Source organism: Balaenoptera ricei, chromosome 5, assembly GCF_028023285.1.
Source record: "Balaenoptera ricei isolate mBalRic1 chromosome 5, mBalRic1.hap2, whole genome shotgun sequence".
NCBI classification, from domain to species: domain Eukaryota; kingdom Metazoa; phylum Chordata; class Mammalia; order Artiodactyla; family Balaenopteridae; genus Balaenoptera; species Balaenoptera ricei.
In genome coordinates, this window is record NC_082643.1 from 32,982,343 (window position 1) to 33,004,453 (window position 22,111).

General features: G+C 35.4%; 1 protein-coding gene across 1 annotated transcript in view; it reads right to left on the reverse strand.

Annotated features, from left to right (window-relative positions):
* Positions 1 to 11,089: 11,089 nt before the first annotated feature.
* Positions 11,090 to 22,111, reverse strand: part of IQCM (IQ motif containing M) — a 260,288-nt gene continuing 249,266 nt past the window's right edge. The window contains exons 7-9 of the mRNA XM_059923941.1: positions 21,819 to 21,877; positions 12,508 to 12,630; positions 11,090 to 11,320 (exon numbers count right to left, since the gene is read on the reverse strand). Coding sequence (XP_059779924.1) covers positions 11,255 to 11,320; positions 12,508 to 12,630; positions 21,819 to 21,877 — 248 coding nt within the window. The 3' untranslated portion in view covers positions 11,090 to 11,254. The remainder of the gene's footprint in view (positions 11,321 to 12,507; positions 12,631 to 21,818; positions 21,878 to 22,111) is intronic.

Consider the following 22,111-nt stretch of genomic DNA (forward strand, 5'->3'; position numbering starts at 1 on the left):
CATTTGTTGAATAGCTACCATATGCCAAGCACTATTCTAAGCCTTTGGACACGGTAGCAAACAAGACAGAAAACAATATAAACATATACAAACAAGAAAATAAACAAGAAAAACAGCAGATAATAAGTGAATATAGTTAAAATGAGAGAGAATGCATGTATCAAAACAGTATGTGGTGCTATATAATATAAAAGTAAAGAGCATGTACTCCTAAACAGGTCACAGAAATTGTAGTGCCCATGACAGAGGTGTAAACAAAAGGTCAAAATGTAGAGGACTGGGCACAATAACGACCAAAAATAGAGAGATCAGCTCTGCTTGATGGACCACAGAAGGTGTCTAGGTGTGAACACTTAAGGAAGATCTTAAAGAATGAGTTGGAGTTTATCAGAAAATTAGGAAGAGTATTCCACTCTGAGAGAACAGTTTAAAAACATAAGATAATAGGAAACAATCAGGGAATTAAAGGATTTGGGCTTTGCTAGAGCAGAGGGTATTAGTGAAGAAGTGTCCTGTGATGAGGCTGGACAGTGGGAAACGGCCAGACCAGAGAGGCCATGTGTACTATGTTAGAGAGTCCGTATTTCATCTAATAAGAAACATGGGGTTATCAAAAGACTATAAAGAAATGGAATAAGGTCATCAGAGTGGAATTTCCTCAATTGCATATGACAGATTAGATGGGAGTAGGTCTATAGGCAGGGAGGCCAATTAGGAGACAACTGCAGTTCTCCATGTGAGGAGTGATGAATAGGAGCACTGGTAAGAGCCCAGAGAGGAAAAGTAGCACAAGAAATGTTAAGGAAGTGGTGATCAACTGAATATGGGGGTGAGAAAGTTGAAGCAGACTAAGAAAACTCCAGGTGTACAGCTTGGAAAACGGGTGGTGGGACAGTTCACCAAAATAGGTAGTACAGGAAAGGAAGAGCTTTGTGGAGTAAGAAAATAAGTTCATTGAAGGCTCCTTGGAGTTTGATTTAACTATGGACCTTGCAAATGGGCAATTAAATGCCTAAATCTAGAGCTAGAGAGATAGGTCTGGGATAGGGCCTTAGATTAGATTAGGGAGCAATCAGCTATAAAGTAGTTTAAGTTGATGGTATAATACGTAGAATGAGCATGGGCTTTGGGGTCAGACAAGGGTTTGAATTCTAGCTCTGTCACTTACCAGGAGGGCAACTCTGGCCAAATGACTTAATTTCTCTGAGCATCAGTTTCTTCACATATAAAATGTGAAGCAGCGATTTCACAGAATTACTGAAAGATTAACTATATGGAATGCTTACTTATTGTCAGAGTTTTACACGCATTATCACATTTAATCATCAGAACTACAAATGTATGTTATATGTACATATTAATGCATGTATAAATATACACACGTTGATAGGCAATGGACTACCTTCTAACAGCAAGCCTGTATTCTCAGAGAAATTCACTCAGGGTGCCCAATGAGAGGCCATTTGGGGGGCTCCTCCCAGAAAATCCAGGAATTCAAGTGGGCACTCCTGATCTATTCTTCTATTTCTAGTTGGTTTTCCAAATTCCTTTATGAGTAGCACAACTTTAGTCCTCAAGGTGAAACATTTTTGGATTCTCTCAAAGTTTTGCCAAAATCCATCCACTCAGGTTCTTCTGCATTTGCCCAGCCAAAATAGGTCCTTATGCTTTACTCTGAATGTCAGAATTGCTGTTTATAAAAGTTGCTCAGGTGGGTGTGTGGATGTTTATGTAGTTTCTTTTTAAGGTGAAGGTTTATGCACTGACAGAGTACTCAGGAGTGTGGGAAGTGGAAAGTTGTTTTAAACAGAGAATAAGCAGATAGCATAGGAGAAACAAAATCAATGCAAATAGGTGGTCCCAGCCTTAGAGTAAAAGTAATCCCAGAACTGTTGGGTTAAGGATAAGCTAGGCATTTGTTCACAGTCTCCAGCTTGATACAATCTGAAACTGTCACAAGAGTAGATTATTCGTAACATTTTCTTAAACCAAAGAATGTAGACAGAACTTTATTTAGAAAAATCATAGGTATATTGACAAGGTGACTATTCAAAAGTCTGCTTAATTGAATCTAAATGTCCATTGATGGATGAATGGATAAAGAAGATGTGGTACACCAGTCAGAATGGCCATCATCAAAACATCTACAAACAATAAACGCTGGAGAGGGTGTAGTGAAAACGGAACCCTCTTGCACTGTTGGTGGAAATGTAAATTGATACAGCCACTATGGAGAACAGTATGGAGGTTTCTTAAAAAACTAAAAATAGAACTACCATATGACCCAGCAATCCCACTACTGGGTATATACCCTGAGAAAACCATAATTCAAAAAGAGTCATGTACCACAATGTTCATTGCAGCACTATTTACAATAGCCAGGACATGGAAGCAACCTAAGTGTCCATCGACAGATGAATGGATAAAAAAGATGTGGCACATATATACAATGGAATATTACTCAGCCATAAAAAGAAACGAAATTGAGTTATTTGTAGTGAGGTGGATGGGTCTAGAGCCTGTCATACAGAGTGAAGTAAGGCAGAAAGAGAAAAACAAATACTGTATGCTAACACATATATATGGAATCTAAAAAAAAAATGGTTCTGATGAACCTAGGGTCAGGACAGGAATAAAGACGCAGACGTAGAGAATGGACTTGAGGACATGGGGGAGGGGAGAAGGGGAAGTTGGGACAAAGTGAGAGAGTGGCATTGACATATACACACTACCAAATGTAAAACAGATAGCTAGTGGGAAGCAGCTGCATAGCACAGGGAGATCAGCTTGGTGCTTTGTGACCACCTAGAGGGGTGGGATAGGGAGAGTGGGAGGGAGCCTCAAGAGGGAGGGAATATGGGGATACATATATACATATAGCTGATTCACTGTTATACAGCAGAAACTAACACAACATTGTAAAGCAATTATAATCCAATAAAGATATAAATAAATAAATAAATAAATATGCAGGAGAATGCTTAAAAAATTTGTGGTATATATATATAAAGTATATACATAAATGTATTTTTATATATAATATATATTTATATATTTAGAAAATATATATAAATGTATATATTTATACATTTATACATAGCTAAAAATGTGTATATTTATATACTTATACTCAGCCAAAAAAAAGAATAAAATCTTGCCATTTGTGACAACCTAGAGGATATTTGTATGGACCTAGAGGGCATTATGCTAAGTGAAATAAGTCAGACAGAGAAAGACAAATACTGCATGATTTCACGTATATATGGAATATAAAAAGGAAAACAAATGAACAAACATAACAAAACAGAAACAGAGTCATAGACACAAACAGGTTTTTGCCAGAGGAGAGGGGGTCGGAGGGAGGAGAGAAACAGGTAAAAGAGATTAAGAGGTATAAATTTCCAATTCTAAAATATATGAGTCACGGGTATGAAATGTACAGTATGGGGAATTTACTCAGTAATTACATAATATCTTTGTATGGTGACAAATGATAACTAGACTTGTTGTGGTGATCATTTTGAAATGTATCAACTCCTATGTTGTGAAATAGTAACTAACATAGTGTTGTAGGTCAATTACACCTCAAAAACAACAAACAAACAAACTCATAGAAAAAGAGACCAGATTTGTGGTTACCAGAGGAGAGGGGGAGGCAAAGGGGAAATTGGAGGAAGGCAGTCAACAGGTACAAACTTCCAGTTATAGGATAAATGAGTACTAGGGATGTCATGTACAGCAGGACAAATATAATGAACTCAGCTGTATGTTATATATGAGAGATGTTAAGAGAGTAAATCCTGAGAGTTCTCATCACAAGGAAATTTGTTTTCTATTTCTTAATTTTGTATCTATATGAGATGATGAGTGGTCATTAAACTTACTGTGGTAATCATTTTGTGATGTATGTAAGTCAAATCATTAGGCTGTATACTTTAAACTTGTACAGTGCTGTGTATCAGTTATATCTCAATAAAACTGGAAGAATAAAAGACTTTTTAAACACATTATAATATTCAATATATGCTTTACCTTCATCATTATTCTTTGGAATCTTCTGCGTTCGAGCCACCCTCTGACAAGTGCCTGCATGACGATGACCATTCTAACTATGTTTTTGGTAATTGCGAATTTTTTCCTTCCCTGGAACACTTGGAAGATTTCTATGTGTAGTCCAATTCTTTTAACTTTATTGTCAAGTTTATCACTTTTACTTAGAATAGATTTTGGGCTAAAAATAAAATATAGAACTTTCTTATTATAGTTAATAAGAAAAATAAACTTCTAAAAAGTCTTAAATTCACTTTCATAATGAATATATTGAAATAGGAAATATATTGTAATTAGCGCATAAAATTCATAGGTATATCAACTGAACATTCCAATAGGGTTCTCCAAAGAAGGTTGAATATGCCAGAATTAATATAACATGTGTAAATTAACCTTCTGAAGAAAGGAAACCCAAAACAAAGTGAATCTGTCAAAGCTTATCCACAACTATTCAAAAGAGAAATATAGTATCTAAGGAACAAAATATTTTCCTATGACAGGGCACATTAGTAAAAATAACTTTCCTGTCCCAGAAGCTATTTTAAACTAAAGATCGCTTCAAAATTATTTGGCACTGATACTCTACTTACCAAACATCATCTGAAAAGTAATTTTATTTTCCAAATGCACTCAACTGAGAGGCAGGGTAGTGTATTGTTAGGGCCATGGACTACAGAATCGCAGAACTGAGGGATCATACTGGAAAACATGACAAGCCCTGCAACACTGATATGGATGGTCCATCCTTGCAGTGATGATGACCCTGTAAGAAAACTACAGACTTTCTACTATGAACAGACTGTCTGTAACCTTGGCAATCTTCTGTCTGTTTTTTTCCTTTATATATCTGTTGCATTTTTTATAGGTAGTCTGTTTTTTCAAAGTCTTCCAAAGTTCAAAGTGTAGTTTCCTTGCAATTTTTAGCATACAAACATCTTTTTTGTTGTTGTTGTTGTTGGATTTTTTATTTTTATTTTTTATTTTTTTAACAAAAGACCCCAAATAGCCAAAGCAATCTTGAGAAAGAAAAATGGAGCGGGAGGAATCAGTCTCCTGGACTTCAGACTATACTACAAAGCTACAGTAATCAAGACAGTATGGTCCTGGCACAAAAAGTAGCCACTACTGATCAGTGACATTTGCTCAAGCACAGAAAATTGTCCTCCATATTTACTTTTGACCTATAGTTAAAGATACAGAACCGAGGCTGTTATTTCTTTGTGTTTGTGTATATAAATAAAAAATGTCCTTTTTGTCTTTGCAAAAGAAAGGAAGTTAGCCTTGTATGATGTTCTTGTAACTGTAGCTCTTTTGTATCTTTGGTTGGTTCTTTCTCTTATTCTCTCTCTTGAGAAAACTTTTGTAGATTAACGAGTCAAAAATATAACATGTGCTGTACAGAAATATTCAAATTGACAAAGCTACCAGAAAAGGCAAAGTCTTCTTTTTGTTTGTTTAAATTAAGATTGATTTTGAATAGCTTAGAAAAGAGGGAGCTCTGCCTTCTAAGAGTATTTTTGCTCCTTTAATATAACAATTTTTATGAACAGGCCTCCATGTATGCGATAAACTGGGAATGAGGATGAAATAGAAATGGTCACTTCTGGCTTGGCCAGAGTTTCAAGACCTACTGTGAAATCTAAAGGACCCTGAGTTGATGACTTTTTCTCCTTTTTCTCAGAAGAAATAAGTCTTCTAGAAATACCTAGATAAGCCAAATTTATAGTCAAAGTTTCATGTTCTAACAATAAGGTGTAAAAAAATCTTAAAGGGATATGTGTGACTGACTGTAAAGTGACGTGTAATGCGTATTGTTAAAGTACCAGCAGTGGTCACCGCATCTCTGCTGGTCTCCTAAGTTGCCTTGAATGGCACAGAGTTCTTAGTCATGTACTGAAAAGTATATGTAGTGTGGGAGGGGGTCGGGGGATGGGAGAAGGAGAATTGAAATTAGTTATTTTTGGTTAAAAGCTATAGTTGATATGAGTGATTAGAATTACATTAATTAAAAGGATTATAAGGAAACACAAGCATGTTTACAAAATGATGGATACGTTTTATCTGGTTTTTTATCAATTGAAGAAGAAAAGAATTTTATCTTAGGCCCTAGCCATATGGACTTTCGTCAATAGCACATCTCTAAACAATTGGAATGTTAAAAATAAAAGAAAGGGAAATTTAAAGTTGAAGAATAATTTATTGAAGGCTTGATGGAAAGTGAATTATATTTACAAATAATGAGTTTGAAAAGAAGCTATGAAATATACAAAATTTTGACAAAGTTAGGTCACTTTTGATAAGCAAGCTTAATCTTAAAATAGAGAAATGCCTGTGAATGAATTCTCAACTATGAAATGTTGTATAGGTGGTATACAGAAAGAAAGTAAAATTAGAATTTGATTTTCTTTCTGTTACACTGAGAAACTGATTTTTGAATAACAGTCTGCTCCTAATATGACAGAGGAAAAATAGTTCACTACCTTCATTATAGTTTCCCTAGGAAACAAAAGTTCCTGTATCACAAAAATATTTCTCCTATTAGGCTTATAAATCTTTTTTTCTTCTTCCTTGTGATCTACTTCTTACAAAATCTGGTATTCCTAATATTTAATGTTACTTGTAGCTATGTTACTTTTTTTTACTCTAAAGGCACCTATAACTTTTACTGATACTGCGCCTCCTGTGAAAATTCTTTCCAATTCAAATTCAAGCCCCAAATTTAAAAACAAACTGTTGTGATGTCTTTTTAACCTATCTTTTGGGCGTCCCAGATGGCTGAAAGACCATACCAAAGATTTTTTTTCCTTCACTATATAAGAGGAGGAATGCTAGAAATAGCAAGGTATGTGTGGCATAGTTGTTACATAAATGAGTCAAAAATGGCCCTTGTATATTGGTCCCTATGTTGTTTACTTCTTACGTTAGGCAAGGATTAGCTCAAAAGCCTGCTGGCTCCAAACTCAAAATTCTTAAACATCCAATTGTTTTAAATATGGCCCAAACAAGCATATTTTTCAGCCATTTAGAGCCTGCCTGTTTTGCATGTCCCATGAAACTATAACCAACATCTACTAGCCATAGATAAGACAAACCTTGAGGCCATAAAAGACCGCAAGCCACTGCTGCCCACTGGAGCTCTCTGACCCAGAGACACCCTCATCTTGCTGTGAGTGATATCATGTAGACACGTAAGCCCCCCTCTGACTCTCCCACTCCCACAGGAGTTCCCTTACCCTCTTCCCCTTCTGGGTGATGGCTCTATGTCATGATCTCTAGAAGGTCTTCTGCTGTGAGGGACTTCCCCTCTCACGCAAAGCTGTCCATATGATGCCCAGATAAAGCTTGTTATGTGCCATTGCCACTTCATGCCCATGCCTTTTCCTTGATTATCCCCATGATCTTTGAACTCAGTACAATGATCCATAGTTTTACTTAATTCAGCACTACTATTGAATATATTGAAATAGTCAATACATTGAAAGCTGTCCTATTTATCCAAGTCCAAACCATGAAAAGAAATCAAACAAAAGTCTCCTCCTTAAGTTAAATATATAACAACTAAAATATTATTAATATAAATGTATTAGGAGCTCACTGTGATAAACTGATTGCACTGATGGCCAATTAATGCTTCCTTATGTCCCTATCTTTGCAATGTGATTTTATAGCCCCACCCATCAAGAGGTAGAATCAAGTTACCTACCTGTGAATCTAGGCTATGATCAAGGTATCAGATCAAATAGTTTTCAGATAGAGAAGGAATCATTAAACAAGATTGCATGTGAGAAAAGATACAATAAGTTAATTAGTAAGTTAATCATATCTAAACATTAGACACTGAGCTTGGCAAACATTTGAACAGGGAATTTCCTTTCAACTGCTAATGCTTATATGATAATATATATTAAACACGACATCAGTTTTAGAGTTTGTTTCAGATATTGCTACTAATTAGTTTTGGCTGATATTGAAGTATTTTGTATGTTCCATTTATAAAAGCACACTTCGCCCATCTGTTCATAGGTTGAAAGTAATTAAAGGACACTTATTTTGGCTGTTGTAAAAGCCAAATACTTTTTAAGCTGCAAATATGTGACAAAATCAGTTCAGGTTGCCAAGTTCGGAAATACATTAAAAGAGATTTGTGATGCCTCCCTACCCCCAATTCCTCTTCCAACTTGCATTATCGAGAAGTAAACATCATCGCTTTCCTGATTAGACTATCATGCCTGCTTTGTCCAAATGCTTTGTAATTTAGTTATAATTTACACAATTTACTCTGATTTGGACCCTCTGCTAGCAAGCTGTGTCAAGGGCTTTCGTTTCCTGTACTTGCAGCCTTGAAGTAGAAACACGTGATGCCCTCATGCTTTGAATGCTGGATCTGAAAGCAACTTGGCTAACAAGTGAAACAAGTTTGTGGCTTACTTTAATGTCCTATATGAGGTCTGTTCAGTTTAAAAACAATGCATTAAATTCAGCATGGGTGATAGAGATTTTTAAGAACAGGGATGTTACACATTTCCATGAAAAATCTTGTGTCAATATTATTTAGTACTCCATTTTCAAATCTTCCCAAGGGTTTAGTACTTCATGCTAGCAAAACCTATTCACTTAAAAAAAATCAAAACAGAATTCCTGGAACTTTTAAAAACAGGTGCAATCCTCCTGAAGTGGAAGATAGACACCAGTTTAGTTAAGGCAAAAATTTTAAATAGTTTAAATATGTGAATGAGATGTGTTTTCTTCTGTGCTTTCCACACTTTTTTTGTGTTCTGATCATTCCTCACAATGCTAGCCTGCCCTGAGCCAAAAAACCCAAGACCCCTCCTATTTTGGGTAGCTCCCAGTTCCATAGTAATCTCTTTCACTAGATCATATTAAAGGGTGAGGTTGATATTCTATTTAAAGCCTCTGAGGGTAGTTGGCTTCAACAGTTTACAACCTCAAGTGCTCTAACTAGTACCTATCCAGAAATGCAAATGCTACACTGGGCTGGGAGGATTTCTTCTCCCTGCCCCCATACCTGATTTTCCTAGGAAGACCTTCTCCCAGCCCATCATGTCATATCTCTGGAAAGATGGGTTTTATTTTTGCTGCTGCTGCTGCTTGGTTTCAAGTTTCTAACAGTTCTTCCTCAAAACAAGATAGAGCTTTTTAAATTCCAAATTCAGTTCAAAAAAATGCAATTATTCTTTCCTGCACATATCAGCTTTTTGGAGGAACGCTATTTGTTATGAATTAAACTGAAATTATCATTTCAGACAATACAAAAACAAAAGCAGAGAGGAAACACTGGTTTTGTTCAAATTTAATTGATTCTGACATTAAGGGCAAGGTAAGCATGATGCACTTCCAGGGAATTCTCTCTGAAACAAACATTTAAACCACCTTTTTATTGTACCTACATGTTTTTATCTGAAGGGCACTGAAAAAAATTACCGCTGAAGATGTCTGTAATGACTAGGGTGTTTATGCCAAAGGTGTAATGAGAGCTGATTTTTCTGTGGCACAGCGACCAGAGTTGTCCATTTTTCACGAGCTTATCTATGCAATAGGGAACATAATGAGTTGTATAGTCTTTCTCCCAAAACATTCATTTATTCCTCTTGGGGTAGCCCTTTGCTCTCAACCCAAACTTTGGTCAGTTATGGAGAAGAGCTGGCTCTACCCCCTGCCATCCATCTCTCTCATCTCTGCTCCAAAAGAGCAGACAATGAAGATCGGTGCCTGTCCACAGATTCCTTTTCCCTAGAACCGGGCTTCAGGTAATGAAATAAATCCCCACAACAGTTCAGGTGATTCTAAAAATAATTTCTGATATTATACTCAATATTTTATTCCCAACCACATAACTGTTTTAGGGACTGTCATTTCCAGGAATTGAGGAGACCCTCAAGCAAGCACACTCAGAGTGGTGGTCAGAAAGCAGGTCAAATTCTACTAGAAAAACAGGAAATGTGGACAGTCTTTGGAACAACCTGGAGAGGGATGGGACTTTGTAACCTCCTCTCCCCATGCTTCTGCCTCCCTACTCTCCCTCTGTATGAGTGATTCCATGAAAAAGTGTAATGGAAAATCTGATTTTCTCTGCTTGAGACATCCATTCATTCTTATTTTACTTTTCTGGGTAGGATTACTGTGATTTAGAGATGAGAACTTATGTGTTCTCCCTCTCATTATTCTGCTTGCTGTTTCTCAGATGTTTTCCTTTTGATTCCACACAGGAATTGTTACCAATAATGTCTGCTTCTTTCCCTACCCGGTTATTGTTCGCATCAATAAGGCGAAATTACTTTTTATAGCAGCAGACAGAAAAATTATTATTCATTGACCAAGGAATGGAGAAGGAGGAGGTCTTGTTCTAAAAGCCCCTTCTCCCTGAGTGTAGGCAAGGGTGAGATTTTCATAGGAAAAGGGGCTAAAGGGGCGGTATGGGGCAGAGGTCTTGTCATTTAGGTTCATGGAAATGGGTGGTGATTTCCTGGACCAGGGTCTGCACCTCTTTTCTGCCCTTTTATGGTCCTTTGGAGTTTGGGTCAGAAGCAGAGGGAACAAACATGGTGCCCTTGGGCAGGAATTTTAGCACTAAAATGAGATGATAAATAGTTGTAGGGAGACCTTTGTCCCAATTTCAAGTTCAGCCAGCTTATACCACTTCCTTGTAGTTAAGCCCTCTTGTTCCTGTCAATGTAAACACAGCTAGAAGATACAGTCAGTTTGGTTTTCTGCAAGTTTGCCCAGAGGGAGGTTTTTATTAGAAATGAGTTGGGGGGCGAGGGTGCTTCCTTGCTTCTTTGACGAAAGCAGGTGTCCTTGTGTTTGTTTAATATCAGATCGTATTAGTTATCAATCAGATGGTATGTGAAGAACTAAAGAAAGTAGTAGTGGTGCCAAGAGCCAGAATGTGTACAAAAAGGATGCCATGCCATCCTGAATTCATTTCCTTTGTTTTAATTTTATTACTGTTTTGTTTTGTTTTCACTATATTACTATACCAGGGAATGATTTATGATGTTTCTCAATTTCAGGAGGGCAAATTTCAAGATTCTCATAAAATCTTTGTAAACAAGGTAGAGAAATATAGGCTGACTGGGCAGTCTTGGGTGGTAGGGTGGATAGTGTCATTACTAGCTGAGATAGGGAATATAGGAGAGAAGACATGGGGAAGGGAAAACATAATTATTTCAATTTTGAGAGACGGTTATGGGATATCCCAGTGAAGATACCCAGGAAGGAGCAGAAAGTCTGAGACAGGAGTTATAAATTCCTGAAAGGGAAAAAAATCATTAGAAGGCAGAGAAAAGATCCAAAAGTTTAATCCATGCATTGAACAAATATATATTCATTTACTCGTTCATTCATTCATTCATTTAGTGTAAGATACTCTTCTAGCATTGAGGATACACTGATAAATAAAACATAGAAAATTCCCTCTCCTCATTAAGCTTATGTTCTAGTGGGAGAGACAGACAGTAATCACAGTAAACAAGTTAATTATTGAGTATGTTAGAAGGCAATGTATGCTTTGATAGAAAATAAAGCAGAGTAAGGAAGTTAGGGAGAGCTAGCAGGGGTGGAAATTGCAATTTTAAATAGTGTGTTATGGCTGGTATGGGATTATTGAAAAGGTAACGTGTGAGCTAACTATCTCAGGCAAAAGTGATAAGGAGCTAAATCCAATGTTGAAATGTGATAGCTTTGCTTATAAAGCTCTGCAATTGGTTAATATATATGATTGTACAAATAATTCCTCTCAGACTCATGAGGATGGTTAGGTACCTTTCCTCCATCATTGTAGTTACCACATAACTTAATTCTCTGGGTCTATCACCCCTCTATACTCTGAATTCCCTAACAGCAACTACTTTTCCTTGTGTACCTGGCAATATATAATAGATGAAGGGAAGAAAAAAAGGGATAGAGAAAGAAAAGAAGGGAGGCACAGCAAAAGAACAGAATAGGGATACATTAGAATATCTGAGAAAGGCTCAGGGTTTGCTTGTTTGGGGTTTTATTTATTTTTCAGAATTGAAATCAATGTGAGTATTGCCCTTAAGAAACTGACCCCCAAAGCTGACATATGATGGGCTTCATGAATTGATCTAGAATATCTACAGTTTGGTTCCACTCTACACTGTATTCATAAAATTACATCTGAAATACTGTGTTCTTTCCTAAGCATCACACTTCAAGAGGGATACTTTTGAGTATGGTGGGCACCTGTTCCTTTCCTCTGTTTTCACCTCCTTTCCCTTGTGGAATTGCACTTCTCCTTCTCCACTCGTATGACTAGGATTTGTCTAGGGCTGGCCATGTCATCCAAGCTGGAAGGTCATCCAGAATATTTCTCTGTGTGTGTGTGTGTGTGTGTGTGTCTAATAAGAGACCTTTCTTTCTGGTAAGAGCAGGAAGTAAGTCAATTACAAACAGCTGGAAGCCAACCATTTTGCTTACCACATGGAGAAAAAGTCTGTAGTAAGAGGTTTTAAGGCCAAACAGGGGCAAGCAGAGATTTAAAATGAATGAAAGGAGAGCACATCCTGAAGACATTACTTGAACGTGTTGAATCAGTTGAGCCTAAGATGTTAAACAGATAAAAAGAACAGATGTCCAACATACTCCACACTCTTGGAATCTCTACTTATATGAGCAAACAGATTTAATTACCATTTTGCTTAAGCTAATTTGAATTAGCATCCTAATAAATATATAAATCTAATAAAGATATGTGTGTGTGTGTGTGTGTGTGTGTATAGAAAGAGAGAATCTAAAGAAAGAATTGGTAACTAGAGTGGCTTCAAGAAGACAGAATCAGGACCAGTGGGGTACCAGCTCAAGGGGGATAGGTGCTGAGCCTCACAGAGAGAACTGTCAAAGTCAGGGCACTAATTAGAATGAAATGGATTCCACTTGAACAGAGTAATTACTAATCCCTGGAGTTTTCAAGTAGAGGTGATGTAGGTACCATGTTATAGAGGAGATTCACCCTTTGGATAGAGGTTTTCAGTAGGAAATCTCTAAGGTTCCTTAAACTCTGAGATTCTATAATTCCCCAAAGACAAAATACAACTAGAGGAAGTATCACTGGAGAAATATTATCCATTATAAATTTATTTTCAAAAAATGCTTAGGCTGGGTACTGACCCAGAAAAAAAAATCTGTTCACAGAAGATACCATAAACAAGCTAATATTACATTAGTAATTAACAAATTTTAGAAGAGACCAAAGGAAAGTTATTAGGTGGTAAACTGTAAAATTGTTTTGAGATAAAATAAGAGGACTTGACCCATTTCAGAAAAAATGATGATGGACAAAGGCAGTAATTTTAGAGATATAAAGGAAACATTAAAGTACCTAGCTAAATCTCCAGACTCTGAAATGTGAATTTCATACTTAGATATGCCAGTAAATGTACTATATTCTATTATATCAAAAAAGAGAAAATTTAGAGTTCTTAGCACAGTTTTGCCTTTCAGTAACATATTTGTGAGTCATATCCGGTTACTACTACCCTTTTAGTTCTAGCATGCTACAAAATAGGAAGGGAAAATATATAATTATTCCTCATCTACATATTTACATGAACTATCTGGATGCTTGGAATCCCAAAGGATGAAAAAAAAAGAGGAACTTAAGGGTTCTAAAATGGTACACTTCATAGATGGTATATTTAAACAATGTTTTTATCATCCAGAATTGAAACAAACTAAATAGTAAAAAGGTGAAGGGCTGATGACCACCTTTTGAACTGCTTACAACTTTAACATTATGAATTAACGATAGAATATTTTTCCTCTATGAGTTAAAGACCCATCAACTTTTCTATTCTGTACTTGGAAATCAGTCAGTCATTTTAAAAAACAATTATGTACTTTAGAAATTCAACGAAAGGAAAATTTATCACTAAAGTCAGATGAATCTGCAAAGAATTAACAGCTCACTGCTGAAAGACATCAAAAGAGAATATGTGTTTTATTCATGAAATACAATAGTTTATCTGAACAAAGAAGGAGATACTATTTGCAATATAGTTAGAGGTGCCAAACAAATTCAAGTGGACCTCAAGGAAGATATATGAAGAAATCTTTGTCACAGAAAATAAAAGTACAATGTCATGGTAATAGTACAGTAGATTACAATCCTGGTTCACAATTTTCGCTTAGATATTGAGAATGAACTCTGTGTGCTAATGTATTATTTCCTTTTAGTTAATAATATAAACTGCTTTTGATATTTTTATATTAATGATACCACACAAAATAAGAGAAAATGTGTTAATCATGAAGAAGTTAATGGAAAGATTAAAAAAAGATGATGCTAGGAAAAGACAAGATCCCACTTCATTGCAAAATATCATTCACTTTTTACCTTTATCAGTATAAAAACATAAACATATATACTATAATCTGTGTACATACTACTTTTTTAAAATTACAAATTAAGAATTACATCTATTGGGCTTTAATTCTTCCTGGTTTAGAAATCTTACATAAAGTATTTTACTTTGAAAAACAAAACTCGTAAAAACGTTCCTTTGGCAATTCTATTTGAACTGAAATTGCTTGGCTTACTTTGAAAAGCTCATCATAACCTTTCTTTTCCCTTAAAAAACGTTTTAGGCTTTCTCAACCATACTTTAACCTTAAGGATTTCTAACCATCTTCTGACATTTACGGAGTTCTAAAATTTCAAAATTTACCGTTTAAATTGAAATATTGAGGAAATAGAAACTTGCATTCCGAAATCAAATAATTTTGCTTTATATTGTTCATTTATGAAAATTATATTCTCTAAATGTTGGGCAAGGGTGTGTATGAAATGAATATTTTTAGCAGAATTGAAAATCAAGACAATAAGATCATATCCCTCATAAAAATAACACAAATATATATTTAAGAACCCCAAAATAAAATCAAGTAGCCACTGTGTGGAATCTGGAACCTGGTAAATTTATCCTAAATGTGCTGGATTTGAGCATTATAGTTCTTTGTTTAATAATGCTGCTAATGAAAAGTCTTATATACATCTGTATACATAATTGTATATAGCAAATGGACCTAAGCACTACTGTTATATTTATTTCTCTCCTTCTAAATTTTGAGATCTTTACAGTTGAAAACACAAGAAGATGGACAAAAAAAATAGAAATGTGAAAATATGCATTTTAGGTTCATGATCACTGAAGATTAGGACAAAAATAATTATAACTCTGCCTTATCTACCACTCTTTATCCATATAAGGTAACAGGTTCCCTTCCCTCTCAAGAACCGGAGTGGGTGCCCAAATTTGCAGTAATTCCAAATCAAGTGCAGCAACAGCATTTTTAGTTTCCTCAACTTCCCATCCCAACCTTTTAACAGCCAAGTGACTGCCTCCTTAAAAAACACTGCTGAGGGCTTCCCTGGTGGCGCAGTGGTTGAGAGTCTGCCTGCCACCACAGGGGACACGGGTTCGAGCCCTGCTCTGGGAGGATCCCACATGCCGCGGAGCAACTGGGCCCGTGAGCCACAATTACTGAGCCTGCACGTCTGGAGCCTGTGCGCCACAGCGGGAGAGGCCGCGATAGTGAGAGGCCCGCGCACCGCGATGAGGAGTGGCCCCCACTTGCCGCAACTAGAGAAGGCCCTCGCACAGAAACGAAGACTCAACACCAGCCATAAATAAATAAATAAATAAGTAAATAAATAAACCCAAAGTTTAAAAAAAAAAACAAAAAACTGTCTTCATCTTAAAAAAAAAAAAAACACTGCTGAGTGGGTGCATAAACCAGTTCTATTTGCCAGCTCTAGAGAGTTCTCTCAAAGCTTGTGGCTATGGGTAAATGAATTCCATCATTTTTTTTTCTATAACTAAGAAGAGGGGGAAAAAAACCAAACTCTCTTATATTTATTGTAGCCTGGCAATGGTGATATATGTGTGACATATTTTCACCCTTGAAATGCAAAAGTACTTTAGAAATTGGCCAGTACCTTACTGAAATTGACAGATGACTGGTGGAAGGTTATAATATACTCTGTCTCATGCAGACTCTACGGAAACCTCTAGCTGAAAATATATGGGAGATTTCTCTCTAACAAGAAAAATTCTTTAAGACAAGCTTAAAGGGTCCCAACATTTGGATTCTAAAGTTTCACAGAATTTCTATGACAGAAATGGTATAGGATTTCAAATGAAGAAGAAAATCTTAATAGTGTTTCACTTAAATATTTTCAATGAAATGTGTCTGCATGTGAAATATTTAGTTTTATATCATTCACTACTTCACTCTGTTTTCACATTGTTTCACTTTCTTTTATCTCTCTTTCTCCAGAATTCTATCTAGTAATATGTTTTAATCACTAGAGCCACTCTTGTACTTGCTAATTCATTAGTTTCAGTCTACTTCTCTTAAGTAATCATCAGAAAGGCTGTTAAAATTTAAGATACAAATGGCACAAAAGCAGCATGACTGAGTAAGAACACTGTGAATTGAGTGTTGGACTCTAGTAACAATTTTGGGTTTTTTTTTTTTCTTTTTACTTTTGTGACCTTGAAGAAGACACTTAATCTTTTTAAACTTTTACTTTCTCACCTGGAAATTAAAAGAATTGAATCAAGTGATCTCTAAACTTCCCTTCCCTTCAGCCATCATCCTCTAAAATGTTTATGACAGCCCTGCCAAAGTTAGCTAGATGTCCCTGCAAAACTGCCACAGCTCTTTATGCTGCAACAGATGGCAGATGGTACAGGAAAATGCTTAGCATTCAGAGTAGCTGGTTGGCTCCAGGAAAATAAATACAATAAACACTCACCTTTCAGACTGTACAACTTTTTATTATTGAAAGGGCTGGACTAAATTTTACTTTAGTAATACCTATGAGAAAAAAAAAGACTTCCCACTCAAACTAATCAGGTAAAGGATATTTACAGGAAAAAGACTTACACAAGAAGATAAGCTAACACCATCAAATAGTTTAAAAATATATAGTATTTTTTTCCTTAAAGCAGGTCTTTTTGTGAAAAGGTTTTTGATGACAAATTCAATTTCTTTAATAGATATGGGTTATTCAGATTTTCTATTTGTTCTGTGTCAGTTTTGGTATGTTGTCTTTTTTCAAGAATTTGTCCATTTCATCTCAGTTGTTGAATGTGGTAGGCATGAACTTATTCATATAATCTTTTCTCCTTTTAATGTCTATAGAATATATAGTTATTCCACTTCTTTCATTTTTAATATTGGTAATTTATGTTTTATCTCTTTTTCTTAGTTTTGTTAGGAGCTTACAAATTCTACTAATCTTTTCAAAAAAACAACTTTTGGCTTTCTTAATTTGCGTTATTGTTTCTGTTTTTTATTTCATTGCTTTCTGTTCTTATCTCTATAACGAATGTTGCACGTGCACTTAAAAAAAAACGTATCTTCTACATTTGTTGGTTGTAGTCTACAAACGTTAATTAGTTCAAATCAGTTGACTGTATGTTCAAATCTGCTATGTTGTCATTTACTCTTTTTACTAATTTTCCTATCAATTACTAAAAGACATGTAAAAAAATTCCAGTCATAATTATGCAGTTGTCCATTTTATTCTTTAATCCTGTCAATTTCTGCTTTATTTGTGTTAAAGCTCTATTATTAAGTCATACACATTTAGGATTATTATCTAATTCTGATTAATTCATTCTTTTACAATTATGAAGTGTCCTCTTTATCTCTGGAAATCATCCTTGAAGTCTACTTTGATGTATAGCCACTCTAGCACTCTTCTGCTACCTTTTTTTCATTGTGTATCTTTTCTCTAACCTTTTACTTCCAATTAATGCCTTTTTATGTTCATCTCTTATAAACAGCATAGAGTTGGCTCTTGCTTTTTTATACATCCTGACAAGCTCTTACTTTTAACTGCATGTTTATTCTGTATATGAAATATAAATGTTGGTACAGTTGGGTTTGTCTACCATTTTACTATTTGTTTTTTACTCACCCATTATATGTTCTCCCTCTCCTGTCTTCTTTTGGGATAACCAAATAGTTTTTGATATTCCATTTTAGTTTTCGTATTATCTTTTAGGTTTATCTTTTTGTATTAGTGGTTGCTCTGGGAATTACAATTTGCTTTCTTATCACACTCTACTTAGAATTAATACCACTACACATAAAATGAAAGAAACTTGCAAAAGTATAAGTCCATTATTTTGCTAGCATTGTCATATATATTTTTGCATCTCCCTACTTATAAGTACCATAATAATGTTATGATTTTGTCTAAAATGTTCAATTTAAAAATAATTGGAAAAAATATTCTTTTTCATATATTTTCATCATATATTTTCTATGTTCAATGTTCTTTATTTCTTCTTGTAGATTCAAATATACAACAGGTGTCATTTCTCTCAGCATGAAGAGCTTCCTTTAACATTTGTGAAAAACAGATTAGTTGGCAGTATATTCTCATTTCTTTAATTTAGCTGAAAATTTCTTTTTTCAGCCTCAATACCGTGAGATAGTTTCACTAGATACAGAATTATCAGTGGATAATCTTCTTTCTTTTAGCACTTTAAATATATAATTTCATTGCCTTCTGGTCTGCATCATTTCCAGTGAGAAGACGTCCATCATTCTCAGAATTGTAACCCTTTGTACAATGTGTATTTTTCCCTGCTGGTTATTTCAAAGGTTTTTCTTTGCCTTTAATTCTCAACTCTTTGCCTATGATATGCCTACGTGTTTTTTCTTGTGTTTATCTTGCTTAGATGTGATGTCTTCTTGGATGCATAAAGATGTTTTTCATTAAATTTGGAAATTTCCAGCTATTCTTTCTTTCTTTTTTTAATAAATGTATTTATTTTATTAATTTATTTTTGGCTTGTTGGGTCTTCGTTGCTGCACGTGGTCTTTCTCTAGTTGTGACGAACGGGGGCTACTCTTCATTGCAGTGCGCGGGCTTCTCATTGCGGTGGCTTCTCGTTGCAGAGCACGGGCTCTAGGCACACGGGCTTCAGTAGTTGTGGCCTGTGGGCTCAGTAGTTGTGGCTCGTGGGTTCTAGAGCACAGGCTCAGTAGTTGTGGCGCACAGGCTTAGCTGCTCCATGGCATGTGGGATCTTCCCGGACCAGGGCTCAAACCCGTGTCCCCTGCATTGGCAGGCGGATTCTTAACCACTGCGCCACCAGGGAAGCCCCCAGCTACTATTTCTTCAACTACTTTTTCTGCCTTATTCTAGTTCTCTTCTTCTGAGACTCCAATTCACATATGATAGGCCACTTGTTATTAATTTATAGGCCCATCAGGCTTTGTTCATTTTGTTCTCAATCAATCGTTTTGTTCAGATTAGTCTCTATAGATCTACAAGTTTACTAATCTTCTCTACTGCCTTCTCCAATATGGTGTTCAACCATTCAATGAAATTTTCACATCAGATACGTTATTTCTCAGTTCCAGAACTTTCATTTGATTATTGTCCTTATATTTTCCATTTATGCACTGGGATTCTCTGTTATTAGGAACATCTTTTTCTTTAAGTTCTTGAACATTTATAATAACTGCTTTCAAGCTCTTGTCTGCTAATTCTAACATTTGGGATATCTTTTTCTTTGATGTAACCCAGATTTTCCTGTTTCTTAACGTGTCTAACATTTTATTTGTTGTGTACTAAACATTGTACATTGTAGGGATTGTGGATTATGTTACTGTCCTTGAAAGAATGTTGATTGTTTTTTAATTCTAGGTGGTAGCTAAGTTACTGGTTTATCATCTTGAACTTGTTGAGGCTTAGTTTTATGCTTTTTTTAGGGTGAATCTGTTTGTTTCGTCCCTTGTACTAAGGTGAATTCCTTAGTCCTGGGGTATAATCTCCACTCCGTAGGTGTTGGCTTTCTAAGATTTCCATGGAGAGACTGAGGTGTTTACTAAGTCCTGTCATCTGAAAGGACTTAAACTCCAATTTCTGTCTCCCTCCATGGTGAACAGCAACTGAGAACTCTGCCTAGGCTTTAAATTCCACAAATGTAAGGAGTCTCTCTTGTTCACCCCGTCCTTAACATCTAATACAGCAGGTGTTTAATGTTTCTTGTTAAATGAATAAACTATGAAAGACTGAAAGAAAATTTTCTGAGCAGGACAAGACACAATCTGTTTTTCCTTTTCCTCTGGAAATTGTTCATTTGTTCAGTTATATTTTCTGAGTATCTACTACATTGCTGGGATTGTGCCATGAGCTATAGATAGAAATGTTAACAGAATCAACCACCCCTGCTCTCACAGAACTTGAAATTTTAGCCAGGGATCATTCTGGCATAATTTAGCTTATAGTATGTAGCAATGACTGCAATTAAAGGACCTACGTTTGAATCCAGCTCTATCACAGACTAGCTGATTGACCCTAAGTGAAATATTTAACCTCAGTTGAATCAATTGAATCAGTAAAACGGTGATAATAAAATACATCATGTGTTGTTATGGGAGTTATATGAAAGTACCTTGTACAAACTAAGCACAGAATGAGTGCTACTACTAATGAATTTAGCTACTACTAAATTTATTATGCGACTAACTCTCAGAAAACATCTAATCTTAAACTGGATATTTATTTATTGGAGGTTTAAACAATTGTTTGGCATTATTTCACAGTCATATTTGGCCAAGACTCACCATATAGTGCAATTCCATAATACTTGAACCTTAGAGTCAGATGTATTTGGGAATTCAGACTTTGTTTCAAAGTCTAGGAAATTAATATAGCATGCATACCATATATTATGTAACATTTAAGTAGAGTCTGGGGCAGTATCCCATCATTGAACATATTAATATTAATTAGCTAATATAATTAGTGTTAATATGTATGCAAAGTATGAATATTCACATGAAGTGGGAAAAGTAGAGACTATGAGTAATCATGATCACTTATTACTTCAGGTCAGGTTTTGACACTAAGAGTTTTGGCACCACCTTAGGTGACATCAACTTTCAGTTTCTGGAGCTTTCCAGATTTTGGAATTGTGAATGAGGGATTATGGACCACACCTTTTGAGTAATTGAGAGAAGGAATTAAGAAGGATGTCAAGTAAGAGAAGGTAGCCTGAATAATATATTTGAATAAACCTGTATTTATTAGGGGGTAAGTTTTGCAAACTGGTTGCTCTGACAAACTTCAGTCTCCAAGGTTTACCCTTTTGCTATTTGCATCTATATGGCTTGACACAGAGCTTTGCACCGAGTCAGTACAAAAATAATATCTGGTGAATTAATAAATTAATGTGTTACCAGTGAAAAAGAAAGCACAGGTCTGAAACCTGTCCTTTTCAGAAACTTCACTGTTAATTTTCCATAATCCCTTCTTTCCATCTCACTCTCCAGTCTATCTCACAAAATCAGTTATTTTTTCACAAAAGTTTGACAAAAAATTTGCTACACAAAGAAGCAGAGCAAACTTAAGAATGCCTCACAGAGTCACTGAAAGGCATGCTGTACCATAGTGAATTGCAGGACACAGTTTCTAATAAACAAAACTGCTGAAACATCATACAGTACTATTTACAATGCTTTTACTTGCCACTGCAAAGTAAACCTACAGCCTGGTCTACTGAATGAGCATTAATACACTCAAAAAAATAAGAATTTTTTATCCTTGCCTCAGTCAAATTAAATGGGAACTTTGAAAAAGATACGTTGAAAACTTGAGCTTTCAACAACCTACATTTCTTTAAAGCAGATACTTAAGTCAGGATAAAACCAAAAGCAAGCATATTAATTTAAACTTTCCTGCTATCATATAAAAGATATACCTGGGTTGTGGCTTTGATTCTGGCTTGACAGACTGTTGTTCTTTTTTGATAAAACTTTTCTAGAATAAGAGAAAGAAGAATTGACACAATTAGGAAAACAACTTCATTGTCTATAAAATCTTAATTCCACTGATGTTCTATTATACTATCAAAGGGATAAACAACTGATTCATTATAATATATAAGCCTAAACATTGATATAAGTATATATTATAAACCTAAACACTTATATAAATAAGTAAGTATACTCAGAGGAGTATGATCACAGAACCTCCTCCAGCATCTTTTGGCCC